General features: G+C 56.2%; 1 protein-coding gene across 1 annotated transcript in view; it reads left to right on the top strand.

Annotated features, from left to right (window-relative positions):
* Positions 1–14,033, top strand: part of LOC133358184 (cAMP-regulated phosphoprotein 21-like) — a 71,383-nt gene that overhangs the window by 46,117 nt on the left and 11,233 nt on the right. Inside the window, exons 7-16 of the mRNA XM_061576391.1 lie at positions 556–615; positions 6,195–6,332; positions 6,961–7,072; positions 8,012–8,049; positions 8,866–8,919; positions 9,206–9,492; positions 9,991–10,257; positions 11,606–11,763; positions 12,726–12,815; positions 13,567–13,884. Of these exons, the coding sequence (XP_061432375.1) occupies positions 556–615; positions 6,195–6,332; positions 6,961–7,072; positions 8,012–8,049; positions 8,866–8,919; positions 9,206–9,492; positions 9,991–10,257; positions 11,606–11,763; positions 12,726–12,815; positions 13,567–13,884 (1,522 nt within the window). The remainder of the gene's footprint in view (positions 1–555; positions 616–6,194; positions 6,333–6,960; positions 7,073–8,011; positions 8,050–8,865; positions 8,920–9,205; positions 9,493–9,990; positions 10,258–11,605; positions 11,764–12,725; positions 12,816–13,566; positions 13,885–14,033) is intronic.

Genomic DNA, 14,033 nt, shown 5'->3' with positions numbered 1-14,033 from the left:
TCAATGTGCGCTTTAGATGATTTGGCTGCTGTGAATTTCCACACTGTGTCAGCCACTATGTTGCACTGCCATTTGTCGCCAGGCCACCTCTGTTAAACGAGCTGCATAGCTTAATGGGCCTTACCTGGTAAAATAACTAAAAATACTCCATACCCATACTCTTTGGTTCGTTTGGTAAAGTCACGTAGTTAGAAATAAAATTTTAAAAAATCACGATGTTTCGATTGCAACACAAGCAATCATCATCAGATGGGAAAACCACAGAAAAAAATATTTTATTGCTGTGGTAGGAATCCATACTCTTTGGTTCTTTCGGTAAAGTCACGTAGTTAAAAATAAAATCAAATAAAAACAAATCACGACGTTTCGATTACAACACAAGCAATCATCATCATCAGGTGAGAAAACCACAGCAATTTTTTTTTTCTTGCTACGTGACTTTACCGAAAGAACCAAAGAGTATGGATTCCTGGAGTCACGAAAGCTTCAAATCAAGATTGTACTCCATACCCGTTGAAGCTCACAGCTGTCACTCCATCTCTCCTCCGCCCCCAGGGACAGAATCATGTTGCTGAAGCTGGAGCAGGAGCTGATGGACTTCATTCACGACGCGACGTGAGTTCTGACACGCGGCGCGAGCAATCCGTCCGTGCGGTACTTTGCTTTTTTTTTCACCCTTTTTACAGAGCCCCACTCCGGCGACACGCAAGACCTCCGATTCGCACGGTCGGCTAGGTACGGTGCGAAAGAGGACCGTCATACACACACACACAGACCCGTGCGGAGGCAGGTGCATCTCGGCCCATTCGTACCGATTGCAGGGGGGCACTGAACTCAGGACGTGGCTTGGCTCAGCTCGTTGTATGTACGTACGTCTCTGTGTGAGTCTGTGGCTCTCTGTGTGAGTCTATGGGTCTCTGTGTGAGTCTGTGGTTCTATGTGTGAGTCTATGGGTCTCTGTGTGAGTTTATGGGTCTCTGTGTGAGTCTATGGGTCTCTGTGTGAGTCTATGGGTCTCTGTGTGAGTCTATGGGTCTCTGTGTGAGTCTATGGGTCTCTGTGTGAGTCTATGGGTCTCTGTGTGAGTCTATGGGTCTCTGTGTGAGTCTATGGGTCTCTGTGTGAGTCTATGGGTCTCTGTGTGAGTCTATGGGTCTCTGTTTGAGTATATGGGTCTCTGTGTGAGTCTGTGGGTCTCTGTGTGAGTCTGTGGGTCTCCGTGTGAGTCTATGCCTCTCTGTGTGAGTCTATTGTTATCTGTGTGAGTCTATGGTTATATGTGCGAGTCTGTGGGTCTCCGTGTGAGTCTGCGGGTTTCTGTGTGAGGCTATGGGTCTCTGTGTGAGTCTATGGGTCTCTGTGTGAGTCTATGGGTCTCTGTGTGGGTCTATGAGTCTCTGTGTGAGTCTATGTATGTATGTTAAACTTCTTTCGCACCGCACGTAACCAATCGCGCTGATCGGAGGTGCCGGGGGAAGGACAACAAAATGAACACACAAAAAGCAGTTCTAAAGAAATTGAGTTTTTTTTTAATCTAGCTTTATAAGTGCGTAGCTCCCCATGGCTTCCTAATATCGGAAGGAAAAGATATCGTTGCAGAGGTTCGCGGTTAGAATCGGGGATGTGGCCCCGGTTATTACTGCGCGGTGTATTAAAAATAACTATTTTTATCTTCATCATTAGACCTCCTTTGCCAGTCCCAAAATATAAGAATAGGGTTTTTCCCCTTTTTTCTGGCAACAAAACTGAAACTAGGAATCATGTCTGCATTAACCACAATGCTTGTGGTCAAAATGCAAACAAAAACACACACTTTGATAATATATTGGCATTGTCAATATATGGTCAAAATGCAAACAAAAACACACCAGAGACAGCTTTCTTTTGAGCCTCGTCTCAACAATTTTTTTATTTTACCAGGTAAGGTCCACTGAGCTCAGCAGCTTTTTTTCAGAAGCCACCTGGCAATCACAAATGACAGCTCAACGAAGTGGCCTATTACCTGGAAATGTATGGCCGCTAAATACTCTGTACGCTTGTTTCTAAATGTGGAGGGAAAGCCGGAGGACCCGGAGAAAAATCCACGAGACCACGGGAGGAGAGACACGCCCAACTCCAAATATACAGCAGGCGTCAAGGTCGGGAACGAACACACGACCTCCTACATATCGGGCGAGGCAGTTAACATTTTCGAGGACTCAGAGAAAAATCCACGTGGCCACGTGAAGAACACGCAAACTGCAAATATACATCAACAGGCATCAGGGTCGGGAACGGACACACGACCTCCTGCATACCAGGCGAGGCAGTTAACATCTCCTAGCCACCGTGGCGCCCTTAACCTATGGGGGCGCGCAAGAGTCGAGCCGTTTTGCGCCGCCTTTGCGGGCCAAATTTAGAAAAGTTGTGAAAAGTTGATGACACAAATGACTCAATCCCCCCCCCCACATAGCACGCATGGCCTATGAGAATAGCGCGGAGGGGTGGGGTGTGTCGACACCGTGACGTTGTCGTGTAGAGGCGTAGCGTGCGAGTGTAGACACGGAATGTTGAAGAAGACAAAAATAATAATCCCTTCAACGTGTTGTGTTTCTGCACGGGTCGACATGAACGGCGGTGGAGGGAACGCAAAAGTTGAGAGCCGGTCCCCGTCAATTATTAATGTGAATATCGGTGCCCGTATCGGATACCATGGGCCCCATGTAATCGATCAGATTCTAGAAAAGACAAGAGACTTATCACATTCCCCGATGCCTGGCCCTCGTGGCAAACTCTTCCCTGCCGGCAAGATACACAGAGACAAAGGTCCCCCGTGTAGCCTTGACAGACTGTTAGGGGCAAGTGCTGTTAGCGAGCAGCACCTATGAAGGCCGGCACGGCACGCAAGGGGGTAGCTGGCCAACACCACACCCGGCCGCCTTTGTCTCCCCAGTGGCGATGTTTACACACCACACCAGGTACTCATTTTGAGGCTGAGTCGACCTAGGGGAGGCCCAGGACCGGTTCAGATAATCGTCACCGGTGTAGGCCGTGAGCGGTAATCGAACCCGGGTTTCCAGATTCGTAGCGCAGCGCGCTAACCACTGCACTACCACACAAAGATAAAGATCCCCCATGTAGCCTTAACAGATTGTAGGGGCAAGTGCTGTTAGCGAGCACCTATGAAGGCCGCAACGGTACACGAGGGGGTGGGTGGCCAGCACCACGCCCGACCGCACTAACACACATACGCGTACATGTGAATCGGAGTCTACGCGCGAGTCATCCTAATGTAGTGGCTGAACTCGGAGACGGTAAGACTTGGAGGCACTTTTATTTAACGAGCGCCATCGGGATAACAGCACACCCTCGGTGGGCACACACCATTCCTGTCGCCAGCCTGTACACCACACGAACCGTCTAACACCGACGGCGCTGAGCGGAGACCGCCAATAACTATCGAGCAGCGCAGTGTCGAGCGCAGACGCCAGAGACGATGGCGACGATCTTGAACAGCACGAGCGACAAGATCGCTCGCTGGGGCCCCTCATATACTCCCAGCGTGGCCTCGCTCCACCCTGGTCACCAATGGCGGAGCTAGGATTTTCAGGTAGGGGGTGGCAACCCCTCCAGCAATGAGGAGTTGTTAGTAAGTAAGGACTTGTCCCTTGCTTTTTATTCGACGCGTGTGCGGCGATGGCGCGGCCATCGATCGAGGGTCGAATTCGAACCGCGTTGTGTGATCGCCATCGCGCTCGCTGAAGGTGAATGTCTTCAGGGAAGTCGTGTTGACTGTATAATGCAACTGCGCACAATTCTGTGAGTCACTTATAACCGCTTTGCTGTTACTTATTGCCAATTATGGACTCAGACTATTGTCCTATCATCTCATAGAGTCTCTGGCACGTAACAGTGGCAGTGGGGGTCGCAAAATGGCGATGTATTACTAAAAACCCCAATGATCCGATCGAAATGAGGGATTTCGATCGGATCATTGTGGGGGCACGTGCCACCCCACCCCTCTCCACTGGCTCCACCAGTGTCGGCCACGTGCCCTTCTCTGGAACCTCCTAGCGGGTTTCCGAGGCTTCCCGATGGGCCCCCCTCTGTGACCAATCCCCTAGATTGTCCCCCTCTCGCGTCGATCGTGGCCTGCTGACGTCAGTGCTGACGTACACCGCAATAGCCTTTTCCGCCAGCAGCCGGCGCTGTGCCGCTACGCTGACAAAGGGCACTTTAGTGGCAGAGGTCGCAACCGGGTACCCGATACCCGTACCCTACCCGATACCCGGCTACCCGTACCCAGCCGGGTACGGGTACGAGTACCCGTTTGCGACCCTGGTGCGGCCGGGTACAGGTATGGGTAGGCCGTGAGTCACTGGTGAGTAGCCGTTTGTCACTCATTTCGGGTAGGGTACGGGTAGGGAACGGGTACCCGTACCCGGCCGGGTACGGGTACGGGTACCCATTTGCGACCCTGGTGCGGCCGGGTACGGGTAAGGAATCAAAACCCGTTTGCGACCTCTGTTTAGCGGTCCGTTCAAATCTCAGGGCCCTTCAAAATTCAAGCCGACCGCGTCCATCACGTCACGTTGCGTGTGGTGTAGCAAGGTGCGGGTCGCACACTCGCCTCTTCCAACGCGTCCGGTCGCGTTCACTCCACTGGAGGCCCTTCCGCCGGCAGTGGCGTGAGCAAAGCAGTTGCAGGGCTGTACCTTGACCGTCGTTACCTCTTGGCGCTGGGGAAAGTCGTTTGTGACTCTGTACGAACACGTCAATCATGGTGCCCTCTCAACCTTGCTGTCCGCCCTCCCTACCCCCACCCTAACCCCACCAAACGGCCCCCCACCCTAACCCCCCACCCTAACCCCCCACCCTAACCCCCCACCCTAACCCCATCCTAACCCCACCAAACTGCCCCCCACCCTAACCCCACCACACTGCCCCCCACCCTAACCCCACCACACTGCCCCCCACCCTAACCCCACCAAACTGCCCCCCACCCTAACCCCCCACCCTGGCCACCCATCCTATCCCCCCCCACCATAACCCCCCACCCTAACCCCCCACCCTAAACCCCCACCCTAACCCCCCACCCTAACCCCCCACCCTAACTCCCCACCCTAACCCCCCACCCTAACCCCCCACCCTAACCCCCCACCCTAACCCCCCACCCTAACCCCCCACTCTATTCCCCACACTAACCCCCCCACCCTGGCCCCCACCCTAACCCCCCACCCTAACCCCCACCCTGGCCCCCACCCTAACCCCCACCCTAACCCCCCCCTAACCCTCACCCTAACCCCCCACCCTAACCCCCCACTCTATTCCCCACACTAACCCCCCCACCCTGGCCCCCACCCTAACCCCCCACCCTAACCCCCACCCTGGCCCCCACCCTAACCCTCCACCCTAACCCCCCACCCTAACCCCCCACCCTAACCCCCCACTCTAACCCCCCACCCTGCCCCCCACCCTAACCCCCATCCTAACCCCCCACCCTGGCCCCCACCTTGCCCCCCACTCTAAACCCCCGCCCTAACCCCCCCACTCTAACCCCCACCCTAACCCTCCACCCTAACCCCCCACCCTAACCCCCCACTCTAACCCCCCACTCTAACCCCCCACTCTAACCCCCCACTCTAACCCCCCACCCTGCCCCCCACCCTAACCCCCATCCTAACCCCCCACCCTGGCCCCCACCCTGCCCCCCACTCTAAACCCCCGCCCTAACCCCCCACCCTAACCCCCCACCCTAACCCCGCACCCTAACTCCCCACCCTAACCCCCCACCCTAACCCCCACCCTAACCCCCCACCCTAACCCCCCACCCTAACCCCCCACCCTAACCCCCCACTCTATTCCCCACACTAACCCCCCCACCCTGGCCCCCACCCTAACCCCCCACCCTAACCCCCACCCTGGCCCCCACCCTAACCCCCCACCCTAACCCCCCACCCTAACCCTCCACCCTAACCCCCCACCCTAACCCCCCACCCTAACCCCCCACCCTAACCCCCCACTCTAACCCCCCACTCTAACCCCCCACCCTGCCCCCCACCCTAACCCCCATCCTAACCCCCCACCCTGGCCCCCACCCTGCCCCCCACTCTAAACCCCCGCCCTAACCCCCCACTCTAACCCCCCACCCTAACCCCCCACCCTTCCGCCCATCCCACCCTAACTCACCCCCCCTCCCCCCACCCACCCAACAGCCAGTACAAGAAGTTCCCGCAGATGACGTCGTACCACCGCATGCTGGTGCACCGCGTGGCCGCGTACTTCGGCATGGACCACAACGTGGACCAGACGGGGAAGGCCGTCGTGGTCAACAAGACGCCCGGCACGCGCATGTGAGCTTGACGCGTCGTGACGCGGAGTGGAGTCGTGGCGGGTACGGTGGTGGGTGGCGGCGGCGGTGGTGGCGTTTGCTGTTTTATAATTTTTTACTGCAACTGCTTAACCTCAACTGTTTTTTCTTCTTGGTTCTTTCGGTAAAGTCACGTAGAAGGGAAATAATAAAATAATAAAAATAAAACATAATAAAACAATTCTCACGACGTTTCGGCCACAACGCAAGCAGCCGTCCTCAGGTGAAAACCAGGTCCGTCGAGGCGACAGAGTCTGAATGAAACAGCACACGAGCTTGGAGCATATATATAAGCTGGGCGCATTGACAAAGGAATTTGCATATCAAAAGGAATTTAGCATATTTATGGGAAATGCAGGAATGTAATTAGTACTGCATATGCATGTGCATTATGCAGGATTAACAGCATCAAAGGGAGCTGCAGTTACTGCTGCTGCTGCAGTTACTGCTGCTGCTGCAGTTTCTGCTGCTGCTGCAGTCACGAAAGCTTTAAATCGAAACTCAACTGTTTTTTTGGGGCTTTCGGTAAAGTCACGTAGATCGAAAAATAATAGATCACGACGTTTCGATCGCAACACGTGTCCGTGCGTGGCCGCGTCCGTGCGTCTCAGTCCGGAGCAGGCGTTTAACGAGCACTTCACGGAGGAGGGCCCCAGCGTGGAGGTCCCCAAGCGGATGGCGCCGAAGCGCGACGGAGACGGCGCGGAGCAAGAGGAGAGGCAGGTGAGCCGCCGCGGCGCAGAGGTCGCAACCGGATACCCGTACCCTACCCGATACCCGGCTACCCGTACCCGGCCGGGTACGGGTACCCGTTTGCGACCCTGGTGCGGCCAGGTACGGGTACGGGTAGGCCGTGAGTCACTGGTGAGTCACCGTTTGTCACTCATTTCCCAACGTCTTGTCTCTTCTCACAATTCAAGTTCCTAGAATCAACCCACCCGCGCCTGCAACATGGCTTCATCCCAGAGGTCGCAATCGGGTACCCGATACCTGTATCGTACTTGTACCTGGCCGGGTACGGGTAGCCGGGTATCGGGTAGGGTACGGGTACCCGTTTGCGACCCTGGTGCGACCGGGTACGGGTAAGGAATCAAAACCCGTTTGCGACCTCTGCCGTGCCGCGGGGACAGCGGTGGATAATGCCGGCAGCATCGGCGCGGCCTCCGCCCCCCGCCGCAAGCACGCTGCAAATTGTCGTCGTCGTCACGAACGTCATCATCAATCATCAAGCCACTGTTCGTCATAATCATGATCACGGCCGTGAACATCATCATCATCCATGAGCAGACGAAGGGCTTGGCTTCATTAGCCATGCTCTGTTAATTGCTAAATGAAGGCTATATCATTTTTAGCCATGGGCTAGCCACTGCTAGATAAAGGTGTTATCATGATCATCATTATTGTCATCGTCATCATCAGCCATGGAAGGCCATGATGAAGGCTGTGTCATAATCATCATCGTCATCATCACCGTCCATGGTCTCGCCACCACTGTATGAAGGGCTTATCTCCATCGGCCATGTTCTAGCCACTGCTTGATGCAGGCCGTATCATAATGTGAGCGTGGCGTGGTGTGTCCGGGTGATGTGTTGCGTTGACTCAATGCGCGCGTGTTATTTTTTTTCTTCTTCTTGGGATGTGTGTGTGTGTGTGTCGCCGCAGCAGCCCTCGGCTCCGGAATATCGTCTCGCGGAGATCAGGTGAGCCTCGCCGTCGGTCGTTTTGGAGCTTTCGTGCCGCCGGCGCCGAATCCGTGCCTCCCGTGGTCGCAGAGCCGGTGGGGGGCACGGGGGGGGGGGGGGGCACGGGGGGCACGTGAGGGGCACGGGCTAGTCGTCGCGGAGACTCTCTGGTTTCCGAGGAACGCTTTCGATCATTTGGCTGCGAGTTACGTAGAGATTCGTAGAGATCCACAGAGTTACAGAAATCCATAGAGATACAGGAGGTCGTGGGTTCGATCCTGACCCTGACGCCTGCTGTATACTTCGAGTTTGCATGTCTCTCTCTTCCTGGGGTTGTGTGGATTTTTCTCCGGGTCCTCCAGTTTTTCCCTCCACATTTAGAATTAACGTCACGTGTTTTAGAGCCAATTCGATAAATTGACGTGGCGCGATCCGCTCTGTCGGGATTGCCCACGGCAGGAAATCATCGCCCCCACCTCCCACCCCACCCACCCTCCACAACGTCCTGCGAAACTACTGCAGGCTGCGAAAATGGCACCTTTGCCGCACGTGAGCAACGATCGCCTTGCCTCGCTGTGAAAGCAAGTGTTCTCCATCGATTGCAATCGTTGCCGTTGATTCGCGCGAGCGTTGAGGGTTCGCGCTGCGAGCGACGCGGGACGTCGCCCGGCCGTTTGAAGGAGTTGCGTTCATACAAAAGGTTGGATCTTGACTACGCGAAAGAACACTCGGGGGGTTTTGCAGTCGACGTGGAGATCGGTCGGTCGGTCGGTCGGTCAGCTGAACGGGCGATCGTCGTGTCTCCCCCCCCCCCCCCGTGCCCTTTGTGCCCAGGATCCAAGAGCCGTCGCCTTTATCCAGCACGCAGAAGCGGAGGCAGATGTTCCGGTGAGCCTTGGTGTTGTCGGTCCCGTGTGTTGCCGGTCCCTTGTGTTGGCGGTCCCTTGTGTTGGCGCTCTCTCTGGCGCTCTCTCTAGCGCTCTCTCTAGCGCTCTCTCTATCCCTCTCTCTAGCGCTCTCTCTAGCGCTCTCTCTAGCGCTCTCTCTAGCGCTCTCTCTAGCGTTCTCTCTAGCGCTCTCTCTAGCGCTCTCTATCGCTCTCTAACGCTCTCTAGCTCTCTCTAACGCCGCAACGACAACGGCGCCCCCCCTTCCCCCCCACCACGGGCCTTAGGAGCCACCGAGACGGCAGCGGCGGCGGCGGCAGCAGCAGCGGCGAAGGCGGCGGACTTGGCGGCTCGGGCAGCTGGCAGAGCAGCACAGAGACGGACTGCGGCGGCGGCGGCGGCGGCACCCCGCCACGCCGCTGGGGGCCTCGGCCGTGGAGCAGCACCGACTCGGAGAGCTCGCACGCCGGGCCCGCGCCAGCCCGCCGGCCCGCCGTCGTCAAGGCCAGCAGCTTCAGCGGCATCTCGGCCGTGCTGATGCGCGGAGACAGCCACGGGGGTCTGGCCAACGCGGGTGAGAGAGGGCCCCCCCCGCGCCCCGCGCCTTGACCTCCCCTCGACCCCAATGCTTTGAATGTCCAAGTAATGGGGCACTTTTTTTGAGCTGATATTCATTTGTGGGCACTTTTGAAAAATAAGTTGATATCTCAGTGGGCTTTGCTTGGTAAGATTAAAACAAAAATAGTTCAGTTTTTTTTTCTTGGTTCTTTCGGTAAAGTCACGTAGAATGGAAATAATAAAAGAATAAAAATAAAACATAATAAAATAAGAATAAAAATAAAACATAATAAAATAAAATAATTCTCTGAGAATTATTTTATTTTATTATGTTTTATTTTTATTATTTTATTATTTCCCTTCTACGTGACTTTACCGAAAGAACCAAGAAGATGAGTTGATGGACAGCCGTTGGGCGCGACCGCATTAGCCCCTAACACCGTGGCAGCAGAGTCACGAATTCTCTCGATTCGCCCTTCCGCACCCCCCCCGCCCCCATCGCTGCTGTGCCCAGGCTCGGACTCGCCGAACAGCGTGGGGACGTCCCCCACGGCGTGCCCCGCTCGGACTCGGCACGGGCAGCAGCAGCAGCCGCAGCAGCAGCAGCAGCCGCAGCAGCAGCAGCGTAGGTCACCCGCCGCTCCCGCCGTGCCCTCGTACTCCGTCACCGCCGCAGCATCGGCAGCAGCGCAGGTCTGCCCGGCGGGCCCCAGCTACTGCCTGCTGCCACTCGAGAGCATGGGCATCCCTCCTGGGAGCATCCTCGTCAATCCGCAGACAGGTGGGCGTTGCTCGCGCTCGCTCGTGCCCGCGCTGGGTGCCGTGGGCAGCCTAGGAGATGTTAACTGCCTCGCCTGGTATGGAGGAGGTCGTGGGTTCGATCCTGACCCTGACGCCTGTTTTATATTTGGAGTTTGCATGCCTCTCTCTCTCATCATCATCACGGTGGTTAGGAGATGTTGACTACCTCGCCTGGTATACAGGAGGTCGTGGGTTTGATCCTGACCCTGTGACGCCTGTTTTATATTTGGAGTTTGCGTGTCTCTCTCATCATCATCATCACGGTGGCTAGGAGATGTTAACTACCTCGTCTGGTATACAGGAGGTCGTGGGTTTGATCCTGACCCTGTGACGCCTGCTGTATATTTGGAGAAGCATGTCTCTCTCCGTGGTTGCGTGGATTTTTTTCTGGGTCCTCCTGTTTTTCCCTCCACATTTAGAATCAACAACGTGCGTTTAGAGTGTTTGGCTGCTATAAGTTTCAACTTGATGATAAGCCACTTCGATGGTGGTCATAGTATTGGTGGGTAGTCATAGTCTAGTGGTGATGGTGGTTGTAGTATTGGTGGGTTGACGAATACATTTATGGCTGGTTTGACTGACGAAATTAACTGTTGCATGTGTGTGTGTGCGCGAGTGTGCGAGTGTGCATCGTTGGGGAGCGGTAGTGTAGCGGCTAGCACGCTGCTAACACCAGTGACGAATATCTGAACCAGTCCTGGGTCTCCTCCCCTAGGTCGACTCAGCCTAAAATGAGTACCTGGTGCGGTGTGTAGACATCACCGCTGGGGAGACAAAGGCGGCCGGGCGTGGTGTTGGCCACCGACCCCTCGTACGCCGGTGCCTGCCTTAATAGGTGCTCAATGACAGCACTTGCCCCAACAGCCTCTTAAGGCTATACGGGGTGGCTTTGTCTTCTCGGTGTTGGGCGGTCTTCGCCATTGTCGCGCTCGACTGGATTAACGCTCCCGTGTGTGTGTATGTGTGTGTGTATGTGTGTATGTGTGTGTGCGTCGCTAGTCATGTTGTGGTTAGTGCGCTGCGCTACGAACTCGGCAAACCGAGGTCGATCCCCGCTCATGGCCAACACCCAGTGACGATTATCTGAATCGGTTCAGGGCCTCCCCTAGGTCGAATCAGCCTCAAATGGGTACCTGGTATCGGCACTAGGGAGACAAAGGCGACCGGGCGTGGTGTTGGCCACCCACCCCCTCGTGTGCCGTGCCGACCTTCATTGGTGCTGCTCGCTGACAACACTTGCCCCAACCGTCTGTTACAGGCTATACGGGGGATCTTTGTCTCTTTTGTGCGTCGCTAACTTCTCGACCGCATCTCCCTCTTCCCCCCAGGCCAACCGTTCCTGAACCCCGACGGTACCCCAGCGGTTTACAATCCCCCGGCCGTGCAGCAGCAAGCCAGGGGTCAGCTGTCTGAATCGTCACAGCTGATCCTCGCCACAGCTCACCAACAACCCCTGGGCAACCACCACCACCACCACATGTCACTGGTGAGCTCATCCTATTGGATGCCACTACCATCAGCCCCTGGGCAACCACCACCACCACATGTCACTGGTGAGGTCATCCTACTGGATGCCACTACCATCAGCCCCTGGGCAACCACCACCACCACATGTCACTGGTGAGGTCATTCTACTGGATGCCATTACCATCAGCCCCTGGGCAACCACCACCACCACCACCACATGTCACTGGTGAGTCATCCTGCTAGCTGCCGCTGCGTCCGTCCTGCTGAGCGATTGGCCAGTAACACTCAACGCGTTCGTCCACAGCAGCGCCCCGAAGGGAAACGATAATAGAAAACACATTCCTGCGGAGGGAGCTGGTAGGAACGTTGGGTTGCTCGGTCAATGGCCTGCAGGGTCAACGGCGGCGTGGTGTATTCCGCAAATATGGCCGACTATGAGGGCGGGCACAAGCCGGCGTGAGTAGGTTAAACGTTGAGTTTTATAAGGGCACCACGGGGTGACCAGCCCCTCCCCACCCAGCCCCACCCCTCCCACCCCCCACCCAGCCGCACCATCCCCACCCAGCCCCTCCCCACCCTCACCACCCAGCCCCTCCACACCCTCCCCTCCCCACCCAGCCGCATTCTCCCCACCCAGCCCCTTCCCACCCTCCCCTCCCCACCCAGCCCCTCCCTGCAGGACGGACGGACGGACACAATAATCCCCTGTGGGCTGGTGGAACCAGGAGGTTGTGTAACCAGGAGGTTCCTACCAGTAATAAATCGACACACTAAGCAACTTTTTCGGCGCCATGGCCTTTCTTAATAGGAGACGAGAACAACTCTGGGCTGTAAAGAATCGGAGGGCACGTCTGAGCGTTACCGCGCCTTGAGGTGCAATTTTTCATGAACGGCGACGCCCTGCGGAACGTTTTCATCGTCGCAGTCAGATTCGTGATGACTGTTGCTCGTTGATTAACTCTAAGTGTGTCTGCCTCGCAGAGTCACGGGCAAGCGTCTTCTCCAACGTCGGCTCAGCACCCTTACTCTCAGCACGTGGTGTCCTTCTCCCCTCCGCAGCAGTACAGCGTGGTACGACACGACACGCTCGCACGCTCACGTTGCAACGCAGACAAAGGTCCCCCGCACAGCCTCGACGGGCTGTCGGGGCAAGTTCCGTTCGCACCAATTGGGGGTTATTTGGCAGTACTTCTCCACGCGCGTGTTGGCGATGGTGCTGAATGTTTAGATGCGCGTGGAAGCACAGAAGTGCAGTCCAACAATGGATTTTGATGCCTTGGCCTCTGCCGGTGCTGACGTTATTAACGTTCCTGACGGTGTGCGTGATGTTAGTGTTGTTCTTGTCCATTCCTAATTATCACCGGTTACAGTTCACTGAGAAGCGGCGCTGACCAACTCGTGAGATTTCTCGTAGCCACTTTACGAGCCGTAACTGCCTTGCTTACTCGGAGTTACGATGAAACTTATTGTAAACCGAACTTACGAAAAAAAAGTACTATTTTCGTTTTACCAGGTAAGGCCCACTGAGCTGTCTAGGTCTTTTTCAGAACTGAGCTGGCTATCACAAATGATAGCCCAACTAATTGGCTTACAATCGCGTGGAAATGTATTGCAGCCAAATACTCTAAACGCGTGACCACGGTGAGAACACGCAAACTCTAAACATACAAGCATTGTTTGGGTCGGGATCGAACCCACGACCTCCTGTATACCAGGCGAGGTAGTTAACATCTTGGCTCCGTGGCACCGCTGCGATGTACTATTGTGCCGTACGCATATACGCTGGAACGAGTCGTTAAATCGATCGCTCTGCTTCAATTAGGACGAACTGGGCCTGCACTTTGGCCACGTCGCCCTGAGCCACCACTCTGCTGCCGGCGAAATCCCAGAGTCCACGGCTGCCCCCTACCCGCCTCCCATAATGCACCAGCAGCAGCAGCAGCACCCGACGGGCTACGGAGCGTCGCCGTCCGCAGGGCCGCCCATGACCCCCAACGGCTACGGCGGCGCCGGGTCGTCCTACCCGGCCGTGGCGCAACCGCAGGTGTACACGCTGCAGCAGCACCAGCAGCACCAGCAGCAGCACCAGCAGCAGCAGCACCAGCAGCAGCACCAGCAGCAGCACCAGCAGCAGCAGCAGGTGAGGGCCTCGCGCCTTCCGGAGAGAGAGCCCCCGGCGGGCGCGGCTCAGGAACGCCGCCTCTCGTTTTGCAGACACGCGCCTACCGCCGGCTGTGTGACGAAAGCCCTCGACTCCTCGTAGCGGCTTTTTGACGGGCAACGCTACGG

The sequence above is a fragment of the Lethenteron reissneri genome, chromosome 61, assembly GCF_015708825.2.
Source record: "Lethenteron reissneri isolate LAM-NWPU_2019-01 chromosome 61, ASM1570882v1, whole genome shotgun sequence".
NCBI lineage: Eukaryota > Metazoa > Chordata > Hyperoartia > Petromyzontiformes > Petromyzontidae > Lethenteron > Lethenteron reissneri.
This window is presented reverse-complemented; position numbering and strand designations above follow the sequence as displayed.